Source organism: Mustela erminea, chromosome 6 (genome assembly GCF_009829155.1).
Source record: "Mustela erminea isolate mMusErm1 chromosome 6, mMusErm1.Pri, whole genome shotgun sequence".
NCBI lineage: Eukaryota > Metazoa > Chordata > Mammalia > Carnivora > Mustelidae > Mustela > Mustela erminea.
Window position 1 is genome coordinate 97582771 of NC_045619.1, and position 23514 is coordinate 97606284.

Sequence of the window (23514 nt, forward strand, 5' to 3'; positions counted from 1 at the left end):
TACAGCTGTTTCATGGCATCACAACAGGCAACAATCAAACTAACATTCTGATAAGTAAATTAACTTATCTGATAAAAGTAAAAGGAAAGATAGAAAACCTTTATAATCCTAAAATCTGATTTGAATGAACTTTCCCTTTGCTTGGAATAGATCTGCTTCTTTGCCAAGTTGTATTTTTTTAATGTAGTTCTTACAAGTACATGAATTAAGCTCTTGCTTAGTGTTGGTGTACTGAATGTGCAATTAAAACATCGTTACTCGGCAGTAGCAGGTTTTCTCATTTAAACTAGAGAAAAGCAGCCATTGAGCTGGTCATAAATGTATGTGAATGTAATTGTCCTATCTTAAAGCACCTTATATAATGAGGTATTACAAAATGAAAGACTCCTGTTGGTCTAAAATAATCCTTCAAGAGTAAGCTGACCAGACAGCATGAGGCACTGTAAGGCAATGATGTAAGAATCATTTTCATAAATCTACTCAACTATATACAAAATAAACTAAGACTGTATTTTGCTTTCTTAGCAATGTGATTCCTATAGCCATAAAAACTGTTGGATTTTCATGCCACAGTTTCAGGAAGAGGAGTGGCCTTATTCTGATAAGAGTTTATACTAGTATTGCTTCCTGCTAGTCTAAGCACACTGGACAAGTCAGTTAAAAATCTCTGAATCTCCAGGGTTCCTGTTTACTGAGGGAGTCTGTTGCACTCAGTGAGCTTCTTAATCCTTTCTATCCCCAGACTACTCTGACTTTTCTTAAGAAGCATTATTTCCAAATGAGATAAAACTTTATTCAGATTACCCAAGTGCAATGATGGTATAATCACTGTGTAGACTCCATTTTTCTAAGAAGCCTACTCATTATATTAGAATGCACAACTAGTAAGCTTTTACCACAAATACAACATCTGTCGATGGCTCTCAGCTTCCTATGCTGTATAAATGAAGATCTTGACTGGAAATGAATCTTTTGAACAGATGGACCTGCGCTATTTCTCAGAACTCTGAAAGCTGTACAGTGCACCTGCCATGAACTCTTCTATGTGACTCATGACAGCCGATGACTGTTTGTGTTGCCATTTGTGCACATTCTTCTACTCCCAAGCAGATCAACTAATTCTGTCCAGATGACATTCACTGCTAGCACCAAAATAAATAAATAAATAAATTCCCCAAGTTTTCTCTGGGTAGTTAATAAATTCCTTTGGGATATTAAGGAAATTTAAAACTTTCCTCTTCCCATCCCTGTTCACAACTTGTGTTTATTCCAGGTGGAAAATGACCCCCAAAATTAAGATCATTCTGAAAGACAAGGACATTGGGATCCAGTTATGTTTCACTTAAAAACATTGGAAAGTCCTTAAAAGAGGGAAACAATTATTTTGAATACTTGGAAGAAATCTGAGTAGAATTAAAAATATTATTTCATATACCAGTATAGTTCAGACTTTTAGAGACAATTGAGATTTTGAACTCAATTGGAAATTACTTTACCTGCCAAATTTGATATTAAGTTCAGTTTTTTAGACTCCACTCTAATTTATAAAGGCCTAATTTGAATTGATAGTTTTAATCAACTTTCTGACTTAAAGCCTTACTTGAGAAGTTTAAATCTATCTGCTAAAGTATTACATTTCTCAAGAACTTCAACTTCACTGTGTATGAGGGCTAGCAGAATTAAGCAGTATGAACTGTGCTCAAAATTTAGGATAAGTGGGGTTGGGGAGAAGGGCTGAAACATGGAAGAAACTCTTCTGAGTGGCCTAGAGATTACTAAGAGCAGCATTTTTTCTGAACTTCCGGCTAGTGTGAGTTACAAATGCAAATCATTCTTAGTCACAATCTTTCCTTGAGCTACCTGTCTGAATAAAGAATATGTTGCTGTCACTTGGAGAAGAATTTGTTAGAACTTGTACCAAGATAGTACCAAGGCTGAAGTAGCACATGCACCCTCATCCCTATCCTTTTCCATAATATTACATTTAGAGATGATCCTACCATGTGTGGTAGATCTTTGGGAAAAAAAAAAAAATCACCTTCTGTAAGTTGAAAAACTAGAATGTATTTTCTGAAAAACAGTATAATATAGTCTGTGATGTTTAATATACTGGGTGCTTTGTTTTTTCCCTTCTACTTCTCAGTTATATTCTTCCCTGGTTCTTGTCTTGTTTTTTGGTTTTAGAATACTTGTTCTTGCTTTTGGTTTTAGAATACTTGTCACAGTTCTATAGTTTCAAATTCAAAATTGATCAAAATGTGAATCTTCAGCAATTTCTCATTATTTAGATGCTAGTTTGACATAGCTGATTCAATTATAGGGCAATGTAAATACATAAAGATTGGACCATAGGTAAGAATACAATCTTCACTTGGTTTACAGAGATTCAGTGAAAACCTGATGGCTCAGTACTTTACATGCTAATTTCCACATTAAAGGCTGGTTGAACACTGACAGAGGTCCACTAATAGACCCAAAGTTTTGTATTATCCATTTCTTAGTCCTGGAAAAACAATGTCAACTGCAGGGCTATTGTAGGTGACAATATTAGGGTCGCCTCTTTGTGGCAGTTTTAATTTGTGGATCTAATTAGTTCAAAGAGTGATGCTTCCTATAAAAGACAATTCAATGCCTTTCCTTACTAACAACTGAGACAGTTCTTTGCCTTCTGATCCCTAAAGCTGTACCAAGTTCATCTTTCCCCCTGAAATCAGGAGCACCTAGAATGCTAATGGTAACTATAAGAAAGAGTAGGTTACAGTTGGTCCTATAACACAATGTACACACCTGCTGCTCTGTGAGAAATCAACCAAGATGAGAGCTCATTTCAGGAGATGTTTTGAATCTTTACTCCTCAATGAAACTGCTGTCCCTTCCTTAGAATCCGACCAACACTAGGATTCGCCACACTAGTGCTCCAGTGTGGAGCCAGAATTTTTTTGAGTGGAAAAATCAAAAATTGTCATCAGGCACAGCAGAAACCTTCTCTTTCTACTTCTCCATTAGAACTTGAAGAGTTTTACACGTTTGCCTAAGGAATAAACACATGTCAGGTACTCCACTGTTCAACAGATGATTACAAGAAGCAAACCTGGGAGAAAGGGAACATTTCAACAAATATAAAGGGACAGAGAGACAATAATTTCCTTTACATCCATAAAAGTTCACAATGGAGATAGATTTGCATATCTCCTAGATGATTATAAACTCTTAGAACTTTTTTTAATTTCAGAAAACACATATTCATAAATGGGGCCTAAAATAAAAAGCTATTAAACTAATTGATACAAAAATCCTAAGATTTTCTTGTTAATATTTTGGGAAGCATTCTGCACAAACTTAGTAAAAAAGTTTTAAAATCCATACACAATCCTTTTGACATAGACGGTTAAAAGAATTATACAACCAGTATTATATAGTAATATTCAATTATAATTCAAATATTTAATATTTGCTACCTTAACCATACATAGGCTTTCCCAAATATGCATGTCTATAGTAACTCATGATTTTTCTACAGCATGAACCTGAGTCATCCACAATTTAATGCTGGTAAATAGGACCAAGTCATTTAAATTATGTACAGGTCTAGCCACCCATAGGCATTCACAAGTCAGCTTTGTTATTATCTGCTCATCAACTATGTGATCCTCATTAACAATCTGAATGGGATCCATGATACTTTTCAGTTGTAATTTATGACATTTTCTGGATAGAGACTTTCAAAGCTTTTCTTTATTATCTCTTTCCCAAAATACTCCAGGAATATAAAACATGTACTATTTGAATTTCAAATATTTGAATAATTTACTATTTGAGAGCTTAACATGAATAACAATAATAAATGTTAAAATCTTATGAAGGAGTGGCTAGTAATTTCTAAGAGAAGGTTTTGGTAATATGAATCAAAGTAAAACATCTCCTACATAAATTTAAGAGCTGAGGGCAGTTAAGGCCAATAGCAGAAAAAAAATTAATCATGTTCTAATATAAAAAAGTATTTCCCAATTTAGAAAAAAAAAATGGAGTCTTTGAGGAATAAGAACAACCCTTTTCCCCATCATGCTTAGATCTCTCCCCTACCTCACTGGAAAATGTAAGACTAAAACAGGGCCTGAGAAAGAATGAAGCTTTTGAGTTCTGGTCACCATGATCACTTGATTTTATCTACATAGGTCGGAGCCAGTGCGGTCATAAAGTAGGTCAGTGTCATGACTTACCAAAGATATATGTGACAAAGAATGAAGCTGGAGTTCATATCAACCCACCTACCTTCCTCTCTCCCTTCAGAGAGACACAGGCTCTGCTCTAGTCATATTAATACTCACAGGACTTGATGTGCCCATTCCTATCTCCTTATCTTTGTATATCTTTTATCTTATCTTTGCCTGAAATGCTCTTCTTTCCAGTCTCAGAAGAAATGTTACCACTTCATAATTCATAAACCTTTGTGATTCATCCAGTCAGCACTCTGTCCATACATCTAAGACCTATCTCATCATATTTTGATTATTAATCTCTTTTTTTCTCACACTAAACTATGATGTATTAGAAAAAAGATATTAGTATGCATTTTGCTCATCTGCGCTAAGAGGCATTCCAGGCACACAAAGGATGCCTAATATTTATTAAATTGCAAAAATGAAATGATGGATGGGTGGGTGGATAGATAAATGGACAAATGAAGTTATGAATATAAGAGGAAAGTGATACATAATTGTACAAGAAAGAAACATAGAACTACCATTTGGATTCTCTGTGAATAGCTAAGGGAACAATTAAGTGACCCAAAGGTCAGTTCCTCCATCTTAAATTTTTTTAGGATTATTCCCATGATCCTCTGGTTTCAGACTTTGAAATTATAGATATGTATGGGTCCTGACATCAGTTTCACATTTGCACCTCGGGCATTTAAATTTATTCTCACTTGGAAAAGGTCTGATTTTTAAAACAAAATTAATTCATGAAAATAATAATGCAAGAAGATAATAGCAATGTGTGATGCTTTAATTGGTATTAGACTAACCACTTGGGATGTGGAAAATGTCCAAATAGATACATTGAGGTTGATTCTGGCATACTCATTACAGTTAACATTTCAGTTAGAAATTATCCTAATTTTTTTTAATGCACTCCTCTCTAGAGTAATTTTCATACTGCTGCTTAACAGTGTCAGGAGAATTTTCTCATGAAATACTCCACAGTGACAATTATCCTACACCTAAGTATTACATGCTCGCTTGACATCAGGTGTGGTGGTATAAATGAAATACCATCAAGTTTCTTATAAAAGAATAAAGTAAATAAATACGACAACAATTGATCCGCCCCCCCAATAATAATGTACATACGATCTCTCCCTTATATGCCGATTATATGCTCTATATTTAGTTCAGGATCCATGATCCCTCCCCCATTTTTTTCCAAATAAAGAGGCTAGTATTTTAAAAGACAAAGAGAAGTTAATTTTTGCTTAGCAAAATGCAGCAGACTCCATATTCTGGTCTAGACTAGAATGCCAAAGACCGCTGATCCTTCTCCTCAGGGAGAGTTGAAACCCTCCTCACCCTTTCTTTAGCCTCCACCTCTTATATCATAATTGCTGGCATCAATAGGCTACTTAGTGCCATTTGTTTTCTCTTATAACCCTCAAAATTATTCTTTAGACTATCCCCATTTACTATTTATGGTTATTAGGCCTTGTTACTAATTACTATTATCTTCAATTTATAGTTGAAGAAACTGACGTTCAGATAAATTAAGTGAAACTTCTGGAAGATGCATCTAAGCAGCAAGTGATAGTCGGGGGACTGAGATCCTTATTCTGGGGCTTCAAACCTAGTGAAATAGGTCCTGCACATCTGGTTCTTCCATTCCCTCACTTGACTAACATTGATTGAACACATCCTCAGTAGCAGACACTGTCCTGGGTGTGAAAAAAATCACTACTCCTATGAATCAACAGTCTGGAGAGGCAAACAAAAGACACAATAAATATTTTTTTTTCCAATATATTAGGCCATGGCAGGAGAAAAGTAGGGTCAAGAGGAAAAGAAGGATGTTTGAGGTAGTTAGCATAGACAGTTGCTGAGAAATAAGACCAGTAAAAACCTACAGCGGTGAGAGTCAGTCAAGCTAATGGTTGGGGAAAGGGAATTTTAGACGGAGGGAACAACATGTGTGAATGACCTGAGACAGGAAAGGAGGGTGGTGTGGTAGCAACAGAGCACACAAGGAGAGAATAGTAGGAGATGAGGTCACAGGTGTTATTCATTCATCAATTTCTTTGTTCTACAAATATTGTTGTTCCCTCTATGGTTACCTACTGAGGATGGGGCAAAAGGAGATACGGTCCTTGTTCTCATGTGAGTACACAAAAAAAGGAACTAGAAACACACATGCTGCATACCTTCCTCCTTCCAAGTCTCATTCCTGGAATGCAGAACTGATAGACCCTGAATGAACACATGACTTTTTTTTTTTTTTAAAGCCCTGGAAGCTGCTGTTCTTTCTTTTCAGACAGTGAGATTTACAAAGTTTAACATAAGGAAACCAGTGAACCAGTCTATGTGTGTACAGGAAGCCAAACGTTTTTTCTGGCACATGACTTACTGGCACATTCTTTGACTGTTGGCAAAGAATTCCTCAATGCTTGACTTAAATTCCCTTATACTCTAGCTAGATTGAGACATACCCTAGTTTAGGAAAACAATCTAGAAAAAGAAGAACACTCTTCCCTTCACTGTAGCATTTAGCTTTTCCTTTGAAGGGATGTCTCCTCCCCAAACTCTCTATTTGTTCTTGGGGTAATGAAGTTCCAGAGGAATGTGAGGCCAGTCATGAGAAAAAAATAGTCTATCTCTGCTTTTAGGGGGTTCTGAAGAGATGAGATAAAGAAGAATCTAAATGGATTACTGAAGCAGAAGGAAAAGAGCCTTTTAGGCACCACCCTATCCAATGCAAACTGGTTTGAAATGTGTAGCAGAGAGGAAGCTAAAAATTATCAGATCCATTTAAATATTTTCCTATTCAAATATTTATCATTATAAGTTGGAGACCAAACTGCCTGGGTTTAGTCCCCACTCCATTGCTTATGAGCTATGTAGTTTTGGGAAACCTCCTTATTTCTCATTCTCATGTGGAAAAAGACCTCATGTATAAAATGAAGATAATAATAAGCCTATCCTCTGGGGTGGTTGTGAGGATCAAGTAAAGTAATATGTGTTCAGTGTTTATGATACTGCTTGACCATAGTGAGAATTTAATTTTTACTAATTCTGGTAAAAATGAAAGTAGCATGCAAGCACTAATGTAACCAAAAAGTCACTTATCATGTAGTCTCCTCATGAAAAATTATACCTTTTATCATTAGGAAATATGTTCCTCCTTAGCAATAATTTTGCCACATTCTTCTTTGCTATTAATATCATTATATCTACTTTCTTTAGGTTAGGGTTGGCATAAATGTATGTTTTCTATTTATTTTCACACTTTTAGTTTTCCATACTTGTAATTTAGATGCATGGCACACACTATTACCCTTGCTAATTTGCATATATTTGTGTTTTGACCTTTTGATCCCGAGTAATAATCCTTGCACTTATTTGCCTTTTAAGTAGATCATTTAAGCCTTTTACATTTGGTCTAGTCACTGATAAATGTTTGTTAAAATATACCAAGAACTCTGTTTGTTCTATTCATTCTTGATTTCTTTTTCCTCTCCTCTTTTTCCACCTTTTGTACTCCCTCTGACACGGACAATTACTTCATAGGTTAAGTAACTCCTAAAACTGGACAAATCTCTCTTGGTCTTCCTCCTACCGAAATCCGGGACCAGAAACTCTTCTCTTCTCTTCTTGGCTTCCAGTGCCTCCAAGTATACCATCTTACATTTTGTTAAGCTATTCAGTCCCCTTTTGGGGAAGGGGAAGATGGAGAAGTTGGATAATACTACTAAACAACACTTACTGAAAGTGAAAGTTAAGTTTCAGGAGTTCAATTTTACTGATAAACTTGGTATTGATTAGTCATCCACTAAATTAGGTAATATTTGAAATTTATCTTTGGTATCCTACCTGCATAATACCTCTGCATAACATTCATATTTAGATTGAGTCTTATTTTCAGATTTACTAGCATCTAATGCTCAAAACGTAAGTTGTTACTTACACTTGAGGTTACTGTATTTTTCCGTTTGAGTAATAGTCCTGATTTTCACCTATTGTCCTGGCTTCCTGTTGGATTTATCTTGGAAATATGTCCTTTTATGGACAATAAATTGTATCTTCATCCATATAGAGTAATTATTCTTGTTGTGAAAGTTTCAGTTTTAGTAAATAATTCCTGAGTGTTGAAATCTTAATTCTATAAATGTATGATTCTCCAGTACAGGAATTTCAGCCACTGTGATCGGCAAAAAGTGAACATTTCTTGAAGCATAAAACATTTCTGAAACCTATTAAATCACATCAAGTTGCTAATAAATTTTTAAGGCTGGCATTGAGAAAGAGTTCCTAGATATAGTTCTATACTAACTTCTTCAACTTTTCCATCATAAAAATGAGACACTGAGGTTGTAATGTTAAAGACTGACTATAATATTATCGGTTACTATTGTAATCCAAGGTCATGAACTCAGAATCCAATTAAAGCCATGGCACACACTATTACCTTTGAGATAGAAGATTCATTATAAGAAAGAGGTCAAAATAGACTTCTCACAAAATCTAGATCTATTTTAAAACACGAACATTCTTTTAAGTATAGGGTTCATTTGCTGGTATTTTTTCTTATTTCTGTTACATCATAATGAAAAGTTATAATGGCATTTTCCTAATTTTGCCTAAAATTGAAAAATAATCATTGTGAATTTCAATTTCCCCTAATTTTTTTTCTTCTCTTTACCATGAGTAATTAAAAGTTCCCTAAATGTAGTGGGTCAAACTGAGGGTTTTGGAGGAGAGAGGGGTGAGGGGTTGGGTGAGCTTGATGGTGGGTAGTATGGAGGGCATGTATTGAATGGAGCACTGGGTGTGATGCATAAACAATGAATGCCGGAACACTGAAAAGAAAATAAATTGGAAAAAAACAAACAAAGAGTAGTGGGTCCTACATATATTGAATGTTCATCTACTGATGATGATGATGAATTTAAGATTTTCAGAGAATCAGGCAGGCAGTAATTAGTAAGTAATGATAAAGAGCATGGGTTAAAGGTATCATCCAGCTATGGGCTTATTCTGACTTGGGTATTTATTAAGTATGTCGCCCTGTTATTTCACTACAAAAAACCTGTTTATTTTCCTATACATGGAGATGGTCTTTATCTCATTACACTACTATGAAGGTTAACTGCAATAATGCCTACAATGAGAAGACAACAAATGCCAACACCTAAACACTTGTAAACAGTACTTGGAAATAAATATTTTCAAAATCAGAAGTTTATACACTTAGTATTCTCTTTATTCTATTGTATGAACTCTAATTGTGTAATAAAGCATTAGGTATGGAGGCATTTCCTGCTCTCTGATACTATAGTTGTCTTTTCCAAGCTATACATTGCCTGAGCCAAGTCTGTTTTATTTTCAAAGGTTATACTAGAGTCAGGATAAATTATAAAGGGGGTATATTATGCACATAAGGTCTAACACAATTTTTTTCCTTTCTTAAAAGGAAAAAACCTATATATAACACATTTTGTTTGAAATGTACTGAGGTTAAAAAAATCACTTAGGTTTTATTTGTTATTCCATAAATAAGATTACTAGCCTCTGCTAATTGCTGAATATCTATAAACACTTTCAGCATCAGTTTCTACTTGGTGTTTTTGTGATTTAGTAAGAACATTAATGTTGTATTAGTAATAGCAAAATTGGCAAGAGTAGCTCAGCATTCAAAAAAAGAGTACTTTACTGCTGTACCAACTACTCTAAGCTAGGCTCATCTTAAATTGCCATAGGCAAATAAGTACAAAAAGCTTAAAAAAAAAAAAGAATAACCCACAAACCTAGCACATAAACCTGAGCATAACATGTCTCTCTCAAGTGAATAAAACCTTTAACCATAAAAGGAAACTTTTTGTGAGACTGTCTTTGAATTGGAACAGTGGATGTACAATACCAGTTGAGTAAAAGACAATAATTGCAATGTTCAGGGAAAAAAAATTGCCTCCTTCATTTGGTAGCTCTGATAAGTCCTCAAGAATCCTCACCATTTTCTGGTGGCTGTAAGGGAGAAACTATTTCTGCTCCTGTGGCATAAATCTTCCTTTACAAGTCATTAATAAAACAGTTTTCATGAGGCCCATCTGTGATAGGTACCTGGAATGGCACATCCTGTTACCATTACAGACTCTAGAATCCACATACTACATCTCTATGGTTCCTTTCTAGCATGATCTTTCAGTAGCTAATCCAAAAAGGAATAGGTATACAGACCAACCTTTGAAGAACTGGTGCTTTTTAAAGCCCATGTTTAAATATGAATGGAGGTAATAAGGGAAACTTGACCTATCTCTACATTAGTGTTTATTTAATAAGGCTGACTACTTGAAATAATAATGTTCATGTTTGAGTTTTGAAAAAGCTGGCCCATTTTATAAGCCTATTAACAACTTTCTTTTTATTTATTTTTTCAGTGGCACAAGATTCATTGTTTATACACCACACCCAGTGCTCCATGCAGTACATGTCCTCCTTAATTCACACCACCAGGCTTACCCATCCCCCCACCCCCCTCCCTTCCAAAATGCTCAGTTTGTTTCTCAGACTCCACAGTCTCTCACAGTTCATCTCCCCCTCTGATTTCCCCCAACTGACTTCTCCTTTCCTTCTCCTAATGTCCTCCATGTTATTCCTTGTGCTCCACAAGTGAAACCATATGATAATTGACTCTCTCTGCTTGACTTATTTCACTCAGCGTAATCTCCTCCTGTCCCATCCATATTGATACAGAAGTTGAGTATTCATCCTTTCTGATGGAGGCATAATATTCCATTGTATATATGGATTATATCTTCTTTATCCATTCGTTTGTTGAAGGGCATCTTGGGTCTTTCCACAGTTTGGCAATTGTGGCCATTGCTGCTATGAACATCAGGGTACATATGGCCCTTCTTTTCACTATATCTGTATCTTGAGAGTAAATATCCAGTAATGCAATTGCAGGGTCATAGGGTAGCTCTATATTTAATTTCTTAAGGAATCTCCACACTGTTTTCCAAAGTGGCTGCACCAACCTGCATTCTCACCAAGAGTGTAAGAGGGTTGCCCTTTCTCCACATACTCTCCAACACTTATTTCCTGTCTTGTTAATTTTGGCCATTCTAACTGACATAACTTGGTATTTCAATGTGGTTTTGATCTGAAATTCCCTGATGGCTAATGATGATGAACATTTTTTCATGTGTCTGATAGCCATTTGTATGTCTTCTTTGGAGAAGTGTCTGTTCATGACTTCTGCCAATTTTTTGATGTGATTATTTGTGGGTGTTGAGTTTGAGGAGTTCTTTATAGATCTTGGATATCAGCCCTTTGTACTGTCATTTGCAAATATCTTCTCCCATTCTCTGGGCTGCCTCTTTGTTTTGTTGGCTATTTCCTTTGTGGTGCAGAAGCTTTTGGTCTTGATGAAGTCCCAAAAGTTCATTTTCACTTTTGTTTCCTTTGCCTTTGGAGATGTGTCTTGAATGAAGTTGCTGTGGCTGATGTCGAAGAGGTTACTGCCTGTATTCTCCTCTAGGATTTCGATAGATTCCTGCTTCATGTTGAAGTCTTTTATCCATTTCAAGTTTATCTTTTGTGTATGGTGTAAGAGAATGGTCAAGTTTTATTCTTCTATACATAGCTGTCCAATTTTCCCAGCACCATTTATTGAAGAGGCTGTCTTTTTTCCACTGGATATTTTTTCCTTTTGTTGAAGAGTATTTGACCATAGAGTTGCAGGTCCATATCTAGACTCTTTACTCTGTTCCACTGGTCTATGTGTCTGTTTTTGTGCCAGTACCATGCTGTCTTAGTGATCACAGCTTTGTAGTAAAGCTTGAAATCAAGCAATGTGATGCCCTCAGCTTTTTCTTTTTCAACATTTCCTTAGCAATTCGGGGTCTTTTCTGGTTCCATACAAATTTTAGGATTGTTTGTTCCAGCATTTTGAAAAAATGCCAGAGGAATTTTGATTGGGATTGCATTGAAATTATAGATTGCTCTGGGCAGTAGAGACATTTTGCCAATGTTTATTCTTCCAATGCATGAGCAGGGAATGCTTTTCCATCTTTTTGTGTCATCTTCTATGTCTTTCATGAGTGTTCTGTAGTTACTTGAGTACAGATCCTTTACCTCTTTGGTTAGGTTTATTTCAAGGTATCTTATTGTTCCTGGTACTATAATAAATGGAATTGATTCTCTAATTTCCCTTTCTATATTTTCATTGTTGGTGTATTCTTACACCAACTGATTTCTGTGCATTGATTTTGTAATCTGCCACATTACTGAAATGCTGTATGAATTCTAGTAGTTTGGGGGGTAGAGTCTTTTGGGTGTTCCATATAAAGTATTGTGTCATCTGCGAAGAGAGAGAGTTTGACTTCTTCTTTGCCAATTTGAATACCTTTTATTTCTTTTTGTTGTCTGATTGCTGTTGCTAGGACTTCCAGCACTATATTGAACAACAGTGATGAGAATGGGCATTCTTGTCGTGTTCCTGATCTCAATGGGAAGGCTGTCCGATTTTCCTCATGAATGATATTCGCTGTGGGGTTTTCATAGATGGATTTTATGAAGTTGAAGAATGTTCCTTCTATCCCTAAACTTTGAAGACTATTAATCAGGAAAGGATGCTGTATTGTCAAGTGCTTTTTCTGCATCAATTGAGAAGACCATGTGGTTCTTCTCTCTTCTCTTATTGATTTGTTCTATCACATTAATTGATTTGAGAATGTTGAACCACCTGGTGGTTCAAAGATAAATCCCACCTGGTCATGGTGGATAATCTTTTTAATGTACTATTGGATCGTTAAGAATCTTGGCATCCATATTCATCAGGGATATTCATCTGAAATTCTCCTTTTTGATGGGGTCTTTGCCTGGTTTGGGGATCAGAGTAATGCTGGTTTCATAGCAAGAGTCTGGAAGTTTTCCTTCCATTTCTATTGTTTTGAAACTGCTTCAGGAGAACAGGTATTATTTCTTCTCAGTGTTTGGTAAAATTCCCCAGGGAATCCATCAGATCCTGGACTCTTATTTTTTGGGAGGTTTTTGATCACTGCTTCAATCTCATTACTAAATATTGGTCTATTCAGGTTGTCAATTTCTTCCTGTTTCAGTCTTGGAAGTTTATAGGTTTCCAGGAATACATCCATTTCTTCTAGGTTACCTAACTTATTGACATATAACTTTTGATAATTTCTGTTGGCTGTTCCTATATCCTTGGTTTTAGTCATGATCTCTCCCCTTCCGTTCACAATTTTACTAATTTAGGTACTCTCTCTTTTTTTTTGGATTAGTTTGGCCTGTGCGTTTATTGATCTTATTAATTCTTTCAAAGCTTCTACTTTCATTGATGTGTTCTACTATATCTCTAGTTTTTATCTCATTGATCTCTGCTCTAATCTTGATTATTTTCCCTCTTATGTGTGGGGTTGGCTTAATTTGTTATTGATTTTCCAATTCTTTGAGGTGAGTTGGTGTATTTGGGATTTTTTCTATGTTCTTTGGTTTTGGACCAATATGTCTTCATTCTCATTGGTTTCCATGAATTTGTTCAAGTTCCTCTTTGATTTCCTGGTTGATCCAAACATTCCTGAGCAGGATGGTCTTTAGCTTCCAAATGTTTGAATTCTTCCAAAACTTTTCTTGTGGTTGAGTTCCAGTTTCAAAGCATTGCAGTCTGAGAATATGCAGGGAATAATCTCAATCTTTTGGTATTGGTTGAGCCCTGATTTGTGGCTCAGTATGTGGTCTATTCTGGAGAAAGTTCCACGTGCACTCAAGAAGAATGAGTATTCTGTTGTGTTAGGGTGGAATGTTCTGTGTATATCTATAAGGTCCATCTGGTCTAATGTGTCATTCAAAGCTCTTGTTTGTTGAATTTCTGCTTAGATAATCTGTATGTTACTGAGAGTGGTGTGTTAAAATCCCCTACAATTAATGTATTCATATCAATATGACTTTTTATTTTTATTAATTGGCTTATGTAGTTAGCTGCTCCCATATTGGGGGCATAAATATTTATAACTGTTAGATCTTCTTGGTGGATAGACCCTTTAAGAATGATTTTGTGTCCTTCTGTATCTCTGACTACCATCTTTAGCTTAAAATCTAATTTATCTGATATGATAATTTCTACCCCAGCTTTGGAGGTACCCAGCTACCCTCCTCAAAAGGCCTGTTGGCATGAAACATGGTTCTCTATCCCTTCACTTTCAGTCTGGGTGTATCTTTAGGTTCCAAATGGGTCTCTTGTAGACTACATATGGATGGTTCCTGTCTTTTTATCCAATCTGCAACCCTGTGCCATTTTATGGGAGCATTTAGGCCTTTCATGTTGAGAGTGATTATTGAAAGATAAGTTTTTATTGACATCATATTGCCCGTGAAGTCTTTGTTTCTATAGATTGTCTATGTACATTTCTGTTCCATGTCACTCTTGTTTTCTTTCTTCTTATATAGAACCCCCCTTAATATTTCTTATAGTGCCACATGGTAGTCACATAACCATTTAAACCTTGCTGGTCTTGGAAGCTTTTTAACTCTCCATCCATTTTCAATGTCAGCCTTGCTGGATAAAGTATTCTTGGCTACATGTTCTCATTTAGTGCCCTGAATATGTCTTGCCAGCCTTTTCTGGCTTGCCAGGTTTCTGTGGACAGGTCTGACATTATTGTGATGGACCTTCCTCGTATGTAAAGGATCTCTTCCCCTACCTGCCCTTAAGAACTCCTGTCTGAAATTATGATTCATGAATTTCACAATTAAGTGTCTGGAGGTCTTTCTGGACTCACTGATCTTGGGGGATATCCTTTCTGCCTCTAGGACAAGAACACTTGTTCCGTTCCCCAGATTAGGTAAATTTTGATCCAGGATTTGTTCAATTATATCTTCGAGTCTTCTCTCTTTCTCCACCCCCTTAGGAGTGGATCCCTTAGGGATCCCAATAATTCTGACACTGGAACACTTCATGGCATCATTTATTTCCCTGTTTTCATAGCTTCTAAGATGTTTGTTCTAGGCCTCCTCCTGATCCTTCTTTTCTTTCTGTTTGTCTTGTAGATCACTAATTCAGTCTTCTGTATAAGTTACCCTAGCTGTTAGAGTATTTAGGTTAGATTAGATCTCACTGATAGCATTTTTTAGTACTGCCAGATCAGCCCTCACGTCTTCCCTTAGAGATTCTATGTTGCCACTAATGGTCTTCTCCAACCTAGCCATTGCCTGGATAATTGTAGCCCTGAATTCCCTGCCGACATATTGTTTATGTCCATATCCAGTAGTTCTGTGGCAGAGATCACAGTCTCTGAATTTTTCCTGTTGGGTGTTCTTCCTCCTAGTCATTTTGGTGAGAGTTGGTTGTGGGGAATGTATAGTTGAATGTATCAACCATGATCCAGGCAAGGTGTACCCTGGAAAGTTTTGGAGCAATTGGAAGTCAACACCAAAAAGAGAGAAAAAAAGAGAGAGAGAGAGAGAGAGAAAGAGAGAGAAAAAAAGAAAATATCCAGCCAAAATGAGCCCCAAAGTAAGATTTATACAGTACATAAACAAAAATGAACAAACACAAAGACTGACAAAAGTAAAAGACAAGAAAAAAAAACAAAACACAGCCAAAATGAAACCCAAGAATAAAATTTATATAGTACAAAAACAAATACCCAGAAACACTGACAGAAGAATAAGGTGGGAAGGTGGTTATAAACCCTCGATGTGGGTGAGGAAGGTTATGTCGGTTCTTCCTGGGTGTATCTTATTATATTTGTTAAAGGACTCAACTTTCCAGAGATACAGAGAAATTAAAAGTAGTTTATATATAGGGGTAGTATTTAATAGGGAAAAAGAATTACCTTGAAGCTTATATCTATATATGGAGATAGATAGATATTTAATAAAAAAAAAGCCCACAGGTATATGTATGTAAAAAGTTCAACTTAAATAGTTATTATGTAATATGTTGTATTAAATATCTAGTTGTAGTTGTAAATAGATTTTAAAAATAAGAGAAGAATCATGAGAACAAATTTAAAAACAAAAAAGTTGTATCTATGAAATATACAGGTTTGGGGACAGTACCAGGTGCTTAATATATTGTTTTCCCCTGATGTTGGGGTTTTACAGTTTTATTGAGACCCTGTGGTTATTGCCCTCTTATTTTTTCGGCTTGTCTTCTGAGGGAAGGGCCTGTGGCATTGTTTTTCAGTCTATCTTGTTTGGGTTGAGTTGCCCTGGCCCTATGAAGGGGCTGGGCTCTGTGGAAACCAGTTTTTCAGGCTTTTGTTCTCTGGAGGTTTTTGTTCTTTGGTGGCTTTTTGTGGCTTTATAGAGGGTTAATGAAAGTGAACTGTAAGTACCCAGTCCTCTGCCCCAGAAAGAAACCTCAGGCTGCTGCCCTCTGGATGGTCCAGAACACATAGACTGCCCCTCTGCAACCTCCCACAGGGTTGTGCACCCCCAGCCACCGTCTCCGAGGTTACCCAAGGCCCCCGCTGTCTCTGCACCCCTGTGCCACTAAAACTGCAAGCAATATTGGTCCAGAGAGCCAGATTCCAGTAGATGTCATTACTGGGACTGCTGTCTGGAGTCCAGGCCCATGCTGAGTGTCCTCACACCCAGTGGCAGTGGCGATGCTGGTCACAGAAGGCTGCGGGTCCAGGGACCTCTGGCAGGAGCTGCACTGGGATCTCTCAGGTGCGGGTGGGGGTGCGCCCGAGCAAGCAGTGGAAACCCACAGGCTCAGGGACCATCGACTGGAGCCCCTGCCAGGCTCTCTTAGGCACAGGTGGGCACTAGTTGTGACTGTCCTGGGACCATGGGCATAAGGCCATGCCCATGGCCACCTGACTCCACCTGTTGCCCTGTTTCCCCTCAAGAACTTTTGTTCTTTTTGAGTGATTTTTATCCAGACTCCAAGTTAATGCTGGTCCCCAAGCACAGGGCATCATATTAGGGTATTACTTTCCAATGGGTTTCTTCTGGTGGTTCCTTTCCCCTTCTGATTATCCTCTGATATTAGTCTGAGCACTCCTACTCTGCTTTACCTCTCCGTGATGATCTCTTGCCCTCATAGAGATCCAGAAATGTATAATCTTACATCTCAGGCTGATTTCATGGGTGTTCAGAGTGTCCTGGTAGATAATTAGCTCACTTCAGGAGACCGGTTGAAGCAAGGTTTCCTACTTCTCTGCCATAAAAGAACATATAGATGGGTCTTTGCTTTTACCCATTCTGTCACCTCATGTCTTTTGATTGAAGCATGTTGTACATTTGCATTCAAAGCAATTATTGATAAATATGCATTTGTTGCCATTTTATTACTTATAGTTATTTCTAGAACTTTTCTCTGATCCTTTGTCTTTCTCTCATGTTTTGCTGCTTTTCTTTAGTGATGTATTTGGATTTCTTTCTATTTATACTTTGCATACTTATTAGTTTTTCTGATATATGGCTACCATTAGGTTTGTATATATCTCTTCTGCATATAGCAGTCCGTATGGTCATTTAAGTTTGAACGCATCTTTCACTTCCCTTCTCTCTGTGTTATAGATATAAGTTATTATATTTTATGTCCTTATTTGGTAAGTTCCTTGACTGATTTTTATAAAAAATATTCATTTCTACTGCTTTTATGTTTCCTATCTTTATGCTGTCACTTTTGGTCTCTCTATTCCACTCAGAGTCCTCTTTAAGACTTTTTGGAGAACTGGTTTACTAGTCACAAACTTGTTTAGTTTTGGTTGTCTTTATCTCTTATGCTCTTTATCTCTCCTTCTATTCTGAATGATAGTCTTGCTTGATAGAGTATTCTTGGCTACAGATTTTATCCATTCAGCACTCTGTATCATGCCATTTACTTCTGTCTTGGAAAGTTTCTGCTGAAAAATCCCTTGCTAGTCCTATAGCACTTCCCTTCTATGTAATCATCATTACATTACATATTAATCATTTAAAACTTTTTCTTAATCACTATAGTTTGCCAGTTGAATTACATCAAACATGGTTCTCATTTTGTTGCATGCTTTATCTCTGCTAAGTTGTTCCTTATCTTTGTTAAGAATCTCATTCATGTGTTCTACTCTTTTCTCAAGTCCAATGTGTATCCTTATGATCATTTTAAATACTCCATCACGCATGTCACTTATATCTGCTTCACTTAGATCTCTGGCCACGGCCTTTTCCTGTTCTTTCATCTGAGGTAAATTTCTCCATCTTCCCATTTTTGTCTAAGTTTCTGTGCGTATTTATCTGTGTTACGAAAGTCAGTGAAGTCTCCTGTTCTTGAGAGTGATGGCCTTATGAATAAGGGGTCCTGTAGTGCCCTCAGTGTAGTGTCTGCTGTTGTCCAGGGCCTGCTTCTGGGATTATCTACAATGTATGTATGCTATCTGTGTTCTGCTGTTTTGTCCTGGCTACTTTATCCTTCAAACTAGCCATCTGCAAAGGCTCTCTTTGCCTGCTGTGAGCAGTGTTTCATCCCTGGCCTGAAGGTGTTGTGTTAATTAGGTATGCTCTGGTCTGCTTGTGAAATGAGATGTGTCGCCACCACCACTGGAAATGAGGCTCTCCAAAACCTCCATGTTGAGAGATGGTGGTGTGAGCAGGGATTTGGGGCCAGTCTTCAGTGGAAGGGGGCCTATGAAGCTGGGACTGAGGCAAGCATGACTGTGAAGGGTAGTTCCAGTGGAATTGGGGAGTAGGGCTTGGTTTAAGCAAGTTAGTTAGCAGGCATTGATCTTTACATATTCCCACAGGTATCTCTGTGGTTATACAAAAGGGTGGGAGAAGGAAATGGTGCCAGCTAGTTATTTGTTCCCAGAGAGAGCTCTGTGAATGCTGCCTCTTTGGGACATGCTCTGAGAAGAGCAAATCATCTTCCCTCTATATGTCTGTGGATTCTTTGCCTGCCTTCTCTCCAGGATCAGCACAAGGCCTTCTGGACTATATCCCAGCCAAGCCTGCTGACCATTAACACTCTAGGCTTTAAGCCTCACTGTTCGCCTGAAGTCACAAAATTCAGGCCCACTTTCCAAGCCAGTCACTATGGAGATTCATTTACCCTGTGCACCCTCCTCTGTGTCAGTCTGTCTCTCGCCCTTTTCTGTAACTGTGGCTCCCTGCCCACTGCAGCAGCCACAGTCTGTTTCTCTCCCAAACCACATCTCCACACTTCATACCTTCTTTTGTGTGGCCCCTTCTTTACCTTTAGTTGGGGAGTTTGTTCTGCCAGACTTCAGGTCAACTTCTGGGGTATTTATGATGATTTTATAATTATCTAGTTATTTGTGGGATGAGGCAAGCCGAGGGTCCTCCTATTCTGTTCCTACACCTTAACACATTTTCTTTATACGTTCATCCACTGATGCTCACTTAGGTTGTTTCTAAGTCTTGAATACCATAAATAATCCTGCAGTGAACATGGGGATACATATATCATTTAAAGTTAGCATTAATGCTACTAGAAGTAGATTTCTGGATCATATGGTAGTTTTACTTTAATTTTTTGAGTAACTTCCATACTGTTTTCCATGGTGGTTATACTAATGTACCTTCCTATCAGCAGTCCACAACGGTTTCCTTTTCTCCCCATCCTTACCAACACTTGTTATTTTTTTGATAATGCCATTCTAATGTGTATGAAGTGGTATCTCATTGTACTTTTGACATGCATTTTCCTGATGATTAATGATTTGAGCATCTTTTCACGTGTCTGTGTAACCCTAATTGTTCTTCTTACATCAATGTCTTCTAGCTTTGAGTGTGCAGATCTTTCACCTCTTTGGTTAAATTTATTCCTATGTATCTTATTCTTTTATAAATGGGATTTTTTTCTTAAAATCTCTGATAATTTTTTTTAGTGTATATAAAGAACTGAGTTTTTTGTATCTTGATTTTGTATTCTGCAACTTTATTGTATTTATTTCTTCTAAGAGTTTTGGTGAAGTCTTTAGAGTTTCTAAATATGTCATTTATAAATAGTGATAGTTTTACTCCTCCTTTCCTCCTTTCCTTTTTCTTTTCATTTCTTTTTTGCCTAATTGCTCTGCCAAGGACTTCCAGTATTATATTGAATAGAAGTGACAAGAGTGGATGATAAGACATCTTCGTCTTGTTTCCAATCATAGGGAAAAGTATTCAGTTTTTCATCATTGAGTTTGATGTTAGCTGTGAGTTTGTCATATATGGCCTTTACTAGGTTGAGAGTTTCTGTCATATATAGTTGCTAATTTTGTCAAAAGCTTTTTTTGCCTCTGTTGAGAAAATCATATCATTGTTATTCATCATTTTATTAATGTGGTGTATCATATTGATTTGCAGATTGATTGCCTTCTTAGAACATATCTCTCTTAATCATAGCATATGAGGGGCACCTGGGTGGCTCAGTGGGTTAAACCTCTGCCTTCGGCTCAGGTCATGATCTCAGGGTCCTGGGATCGAGCCCCACATCGGGCTCTTTGCTCGGTGAGGAGCCTGCTTCCCCCTCTCTCTCTGCCTGCCTCTCTGCCTACTTGTGATCTCACTCTCTCTCTCTCTCTCTCTCTCTGTAAATAAAAATAAATAAATAAAATCTTAATAGCATATGATCCTTTTAATGTACTGTTGAATTATGTTGCCTGACATTTTATTGAGAATTGGATGTTGGCCTGTAATTTTCTTCACTTATACCATTCTTCTCTAGTCTTGGTATCAGAGTAATGCTGGCCTCAGAAAATGAGGTTGGAAGCATTCCCTGCTTTTTAATTTTTTGGAGAAGTTTGAGAATAACTGGTATTCATTCTTTTTTTAATCATTAGTAGCATTCACCAGGGAAATTTTTGATTACTGATTCAGTCTTCTTACTAATAATCAGTCTGTTCAGGTTTTTCATTTTTTCATGACTCAGTTTTGATAGGTTATAGGTTTTAAAAAATTTATTCTAGGTTGTCCAATTTACTGGTATATAATTGCTCATAGTAGTCTCCTATTATCCTTTGTCTTTCTGTAGTTTCAATTTTAACTTCTCTTTCATTTCTGATTTTATTATGGTCCTCTCTTTATTCTTGGTGATACTAGCTAAAGGTTTGTTAATTTTGTTTATCTTTTCAAAACCATCTATCAGTTGCATTGATATTTTCTATTGTCTTTTGTTATTACTTTTATTCTAACTTTGGTCTGCATTTGATATTTTTTTTTCTCTAGTTCTTGAGGTGTACAGTTAGGTTGCTTACTTGAGATCTTGCTTGTTAATATAGGCATTAATTGCTATGAACTTCCCTCTTAGAATTTTTTTATTGTTTTCCATAAGTTTTGTTATGTTGGACTTCCATTTGTCTTGAAGTATTTTTCTTTTGATTTCTTCTTTGACCCATTAGTTGTTCAGGAGCATGTTTTTTAATATCCACATACTGCTGAATTTCCAAAATATCATCTATCCTGAAGAATGTGTGCTTGAGAAAAATGTGCATACTTTTTTTTTTTTTTTAAATAGACTGTGCTATAAGTATTGTATAAGTGTAATGACCATCTGGCCTAACATGTAGGTTAAGTTTAATGTTTCCTTATTGATTTTCTATGGGTGATCTCTCTATTGGTAAAAGTGAGGTATTAGAATTTCATACTTATTGAATCACAGTTGATTTCTCCTTTTAGGTCTATTTTTTTTTTTTAAGATTTTATTTATTTGCCAGAGATAGAGAGAGAGAGTACACACAAGCAGGCAGAGAGGCAGGCAGAGGCAGCGAGAGAAGCAGGCTCCCCGCTGAGCAAGGAGCCCGATGTGGGACTCGATCCCAGGACCTTGGAATCATGACCTGAGCCGAAGGCAGCGGCCTAACCAACTGAGCCACCCAGGAGTCCCTCCTTTTAGGTCTATTAATTTGCTTTATATTTTTAGGTACTTCTTAGTTGGGTGCATAAATATTTCAAAATGTTATATCTTTTCATTGGATCACTGTGTAATGCCCTCCTTTGTCTCTTATCTCTGACAAAATAGACCTTCAAACAAAGACTGTAATAAGTATGGCTACCTCAGCCTTTTGTTGGTACCCATCTATCCAATTTAAGTCTGTGTGTCTCAAGTGAGTCTGTTTTAGGCATATACAGATAAGTCTTATTTTTTTATTTCTTTTAACCACTCTGTCTTCTGATTTTAGAATTTAGCTCATTTACCATTAAAGTAGTTACTGATAAGTATGGACTTTTGCCATTTTTTTTTTTACTTGCTTTTTGGCTGCTTTTTAGTTCCTTTCTTCTCTTGCTCTCTTCCTTTGCAATTTGGTGACTTTATTGAGTGGTACATTTATACCTTTTTTAATTTTGTGGTTACCATGAGACTTCCAACAGTCTATTTTATATTTGTACTGAAGTTATTATAAGCTTATCTAAAGCTCTATATTTTTACTCTCCCACCTGTTCTGTGTTTTTGAGGTCATATTTTGCATCTTGTGTGTTCCTTAACTAAGTATTGTAGTTATTTTTACTGCTTTGTCTTTTACCCTTCATACTAGCTTTATAAGTGACTAATGCACTGCCTTTTCTTTATATTTACCTTTACCAGAGATTTATACTTTTATATTTTTTTCTTGTTCCTAGTTAGTGCCCTTCCTTTTCAACTTAAGGAAGTCTCTTTAACATTTTTTTTTTCAAGAGCCAGTTTGGTGATGATAAACTCCATTAGTTTTTGCTTGTCTGGAAAATTTTATCACTCCTTGAATTGTCTCAATTCTGAATGTTTGCTGGGTAGAGTATTCTTGGTTGACAGAGATTTTTGTTGTTGTTTCTTCACCTTTTGGCACTTTGATTATGTTAAGCCACTCCCTCTGGCTTGCAGTTTCTGCTGAAAATTTGACTCATAGTTTTATGGGGGTTCCCTGTACAAAACAAGTTATTTTTCTCTTGTTGTTATTAAGATTATCTCCTTGCCTTTAATTTTTTTACATTTTAAATAGAATGTGTTTGGGTTAGGTCCTTTTAGTTCATCTTATTAGGAAACTTCTGGGCTTTCTAGATAAAGGTTTCCTTCCTCAGGTTAGAAAAGTTTTTAGCCATTATTTCTTCAAAGAGGCTTTCTTCTCCCATCTCTCCTCACTTCTCTTTGGGTACCCCTGTAATGGAAATGTTAGTCCATTTGATGTTGTTCCATCAGTCTCTTATTTTCTTTCTTGTTGCTGCTCTGATTGGATGTGTCCCACTGCCCTGATTTGGAGTTCATTGATTTGTCTTCTGCTTCCTCTATTCTGCTGTTCAATCCCAATAGTGTATTTTTCACTTAAAATATTATATTCTTCAGTTCCATGATGTCCCTTTGGTACCTTCTTATATTTTCTAACTC

General features: G+C 36.7%; 1 protein-coding gene across 3 annotated transcripts in view; it reads right to left on the reverse strand.

The window, feature by feature from the left end:
* The window catches only part of TAFA2 (TAFA chemokine like family member 2), a 468681-nt gene that overhangs the window by 14925 nt on the left and 430242 nt on the right, over positions 1-23514 (reverse strand). The window contains exon 5 of one of the 3 annotated variants that reach the window (XM_032348830.1): positions 2788-3031. The exons of the other annotated variants lie outside the window; for them this stretch is intronic. Coding sequence (XP_032204721.1) covers positions 3020-3031 — 12 coding nt within the window. The 3' untranslated portion in view covers positions 2788-3019. The remainder of the gene's footprint in view (positions 1-2787; positions 3032-23514) is intronic. 3 annotated transcript variants of the gene reach the window in all.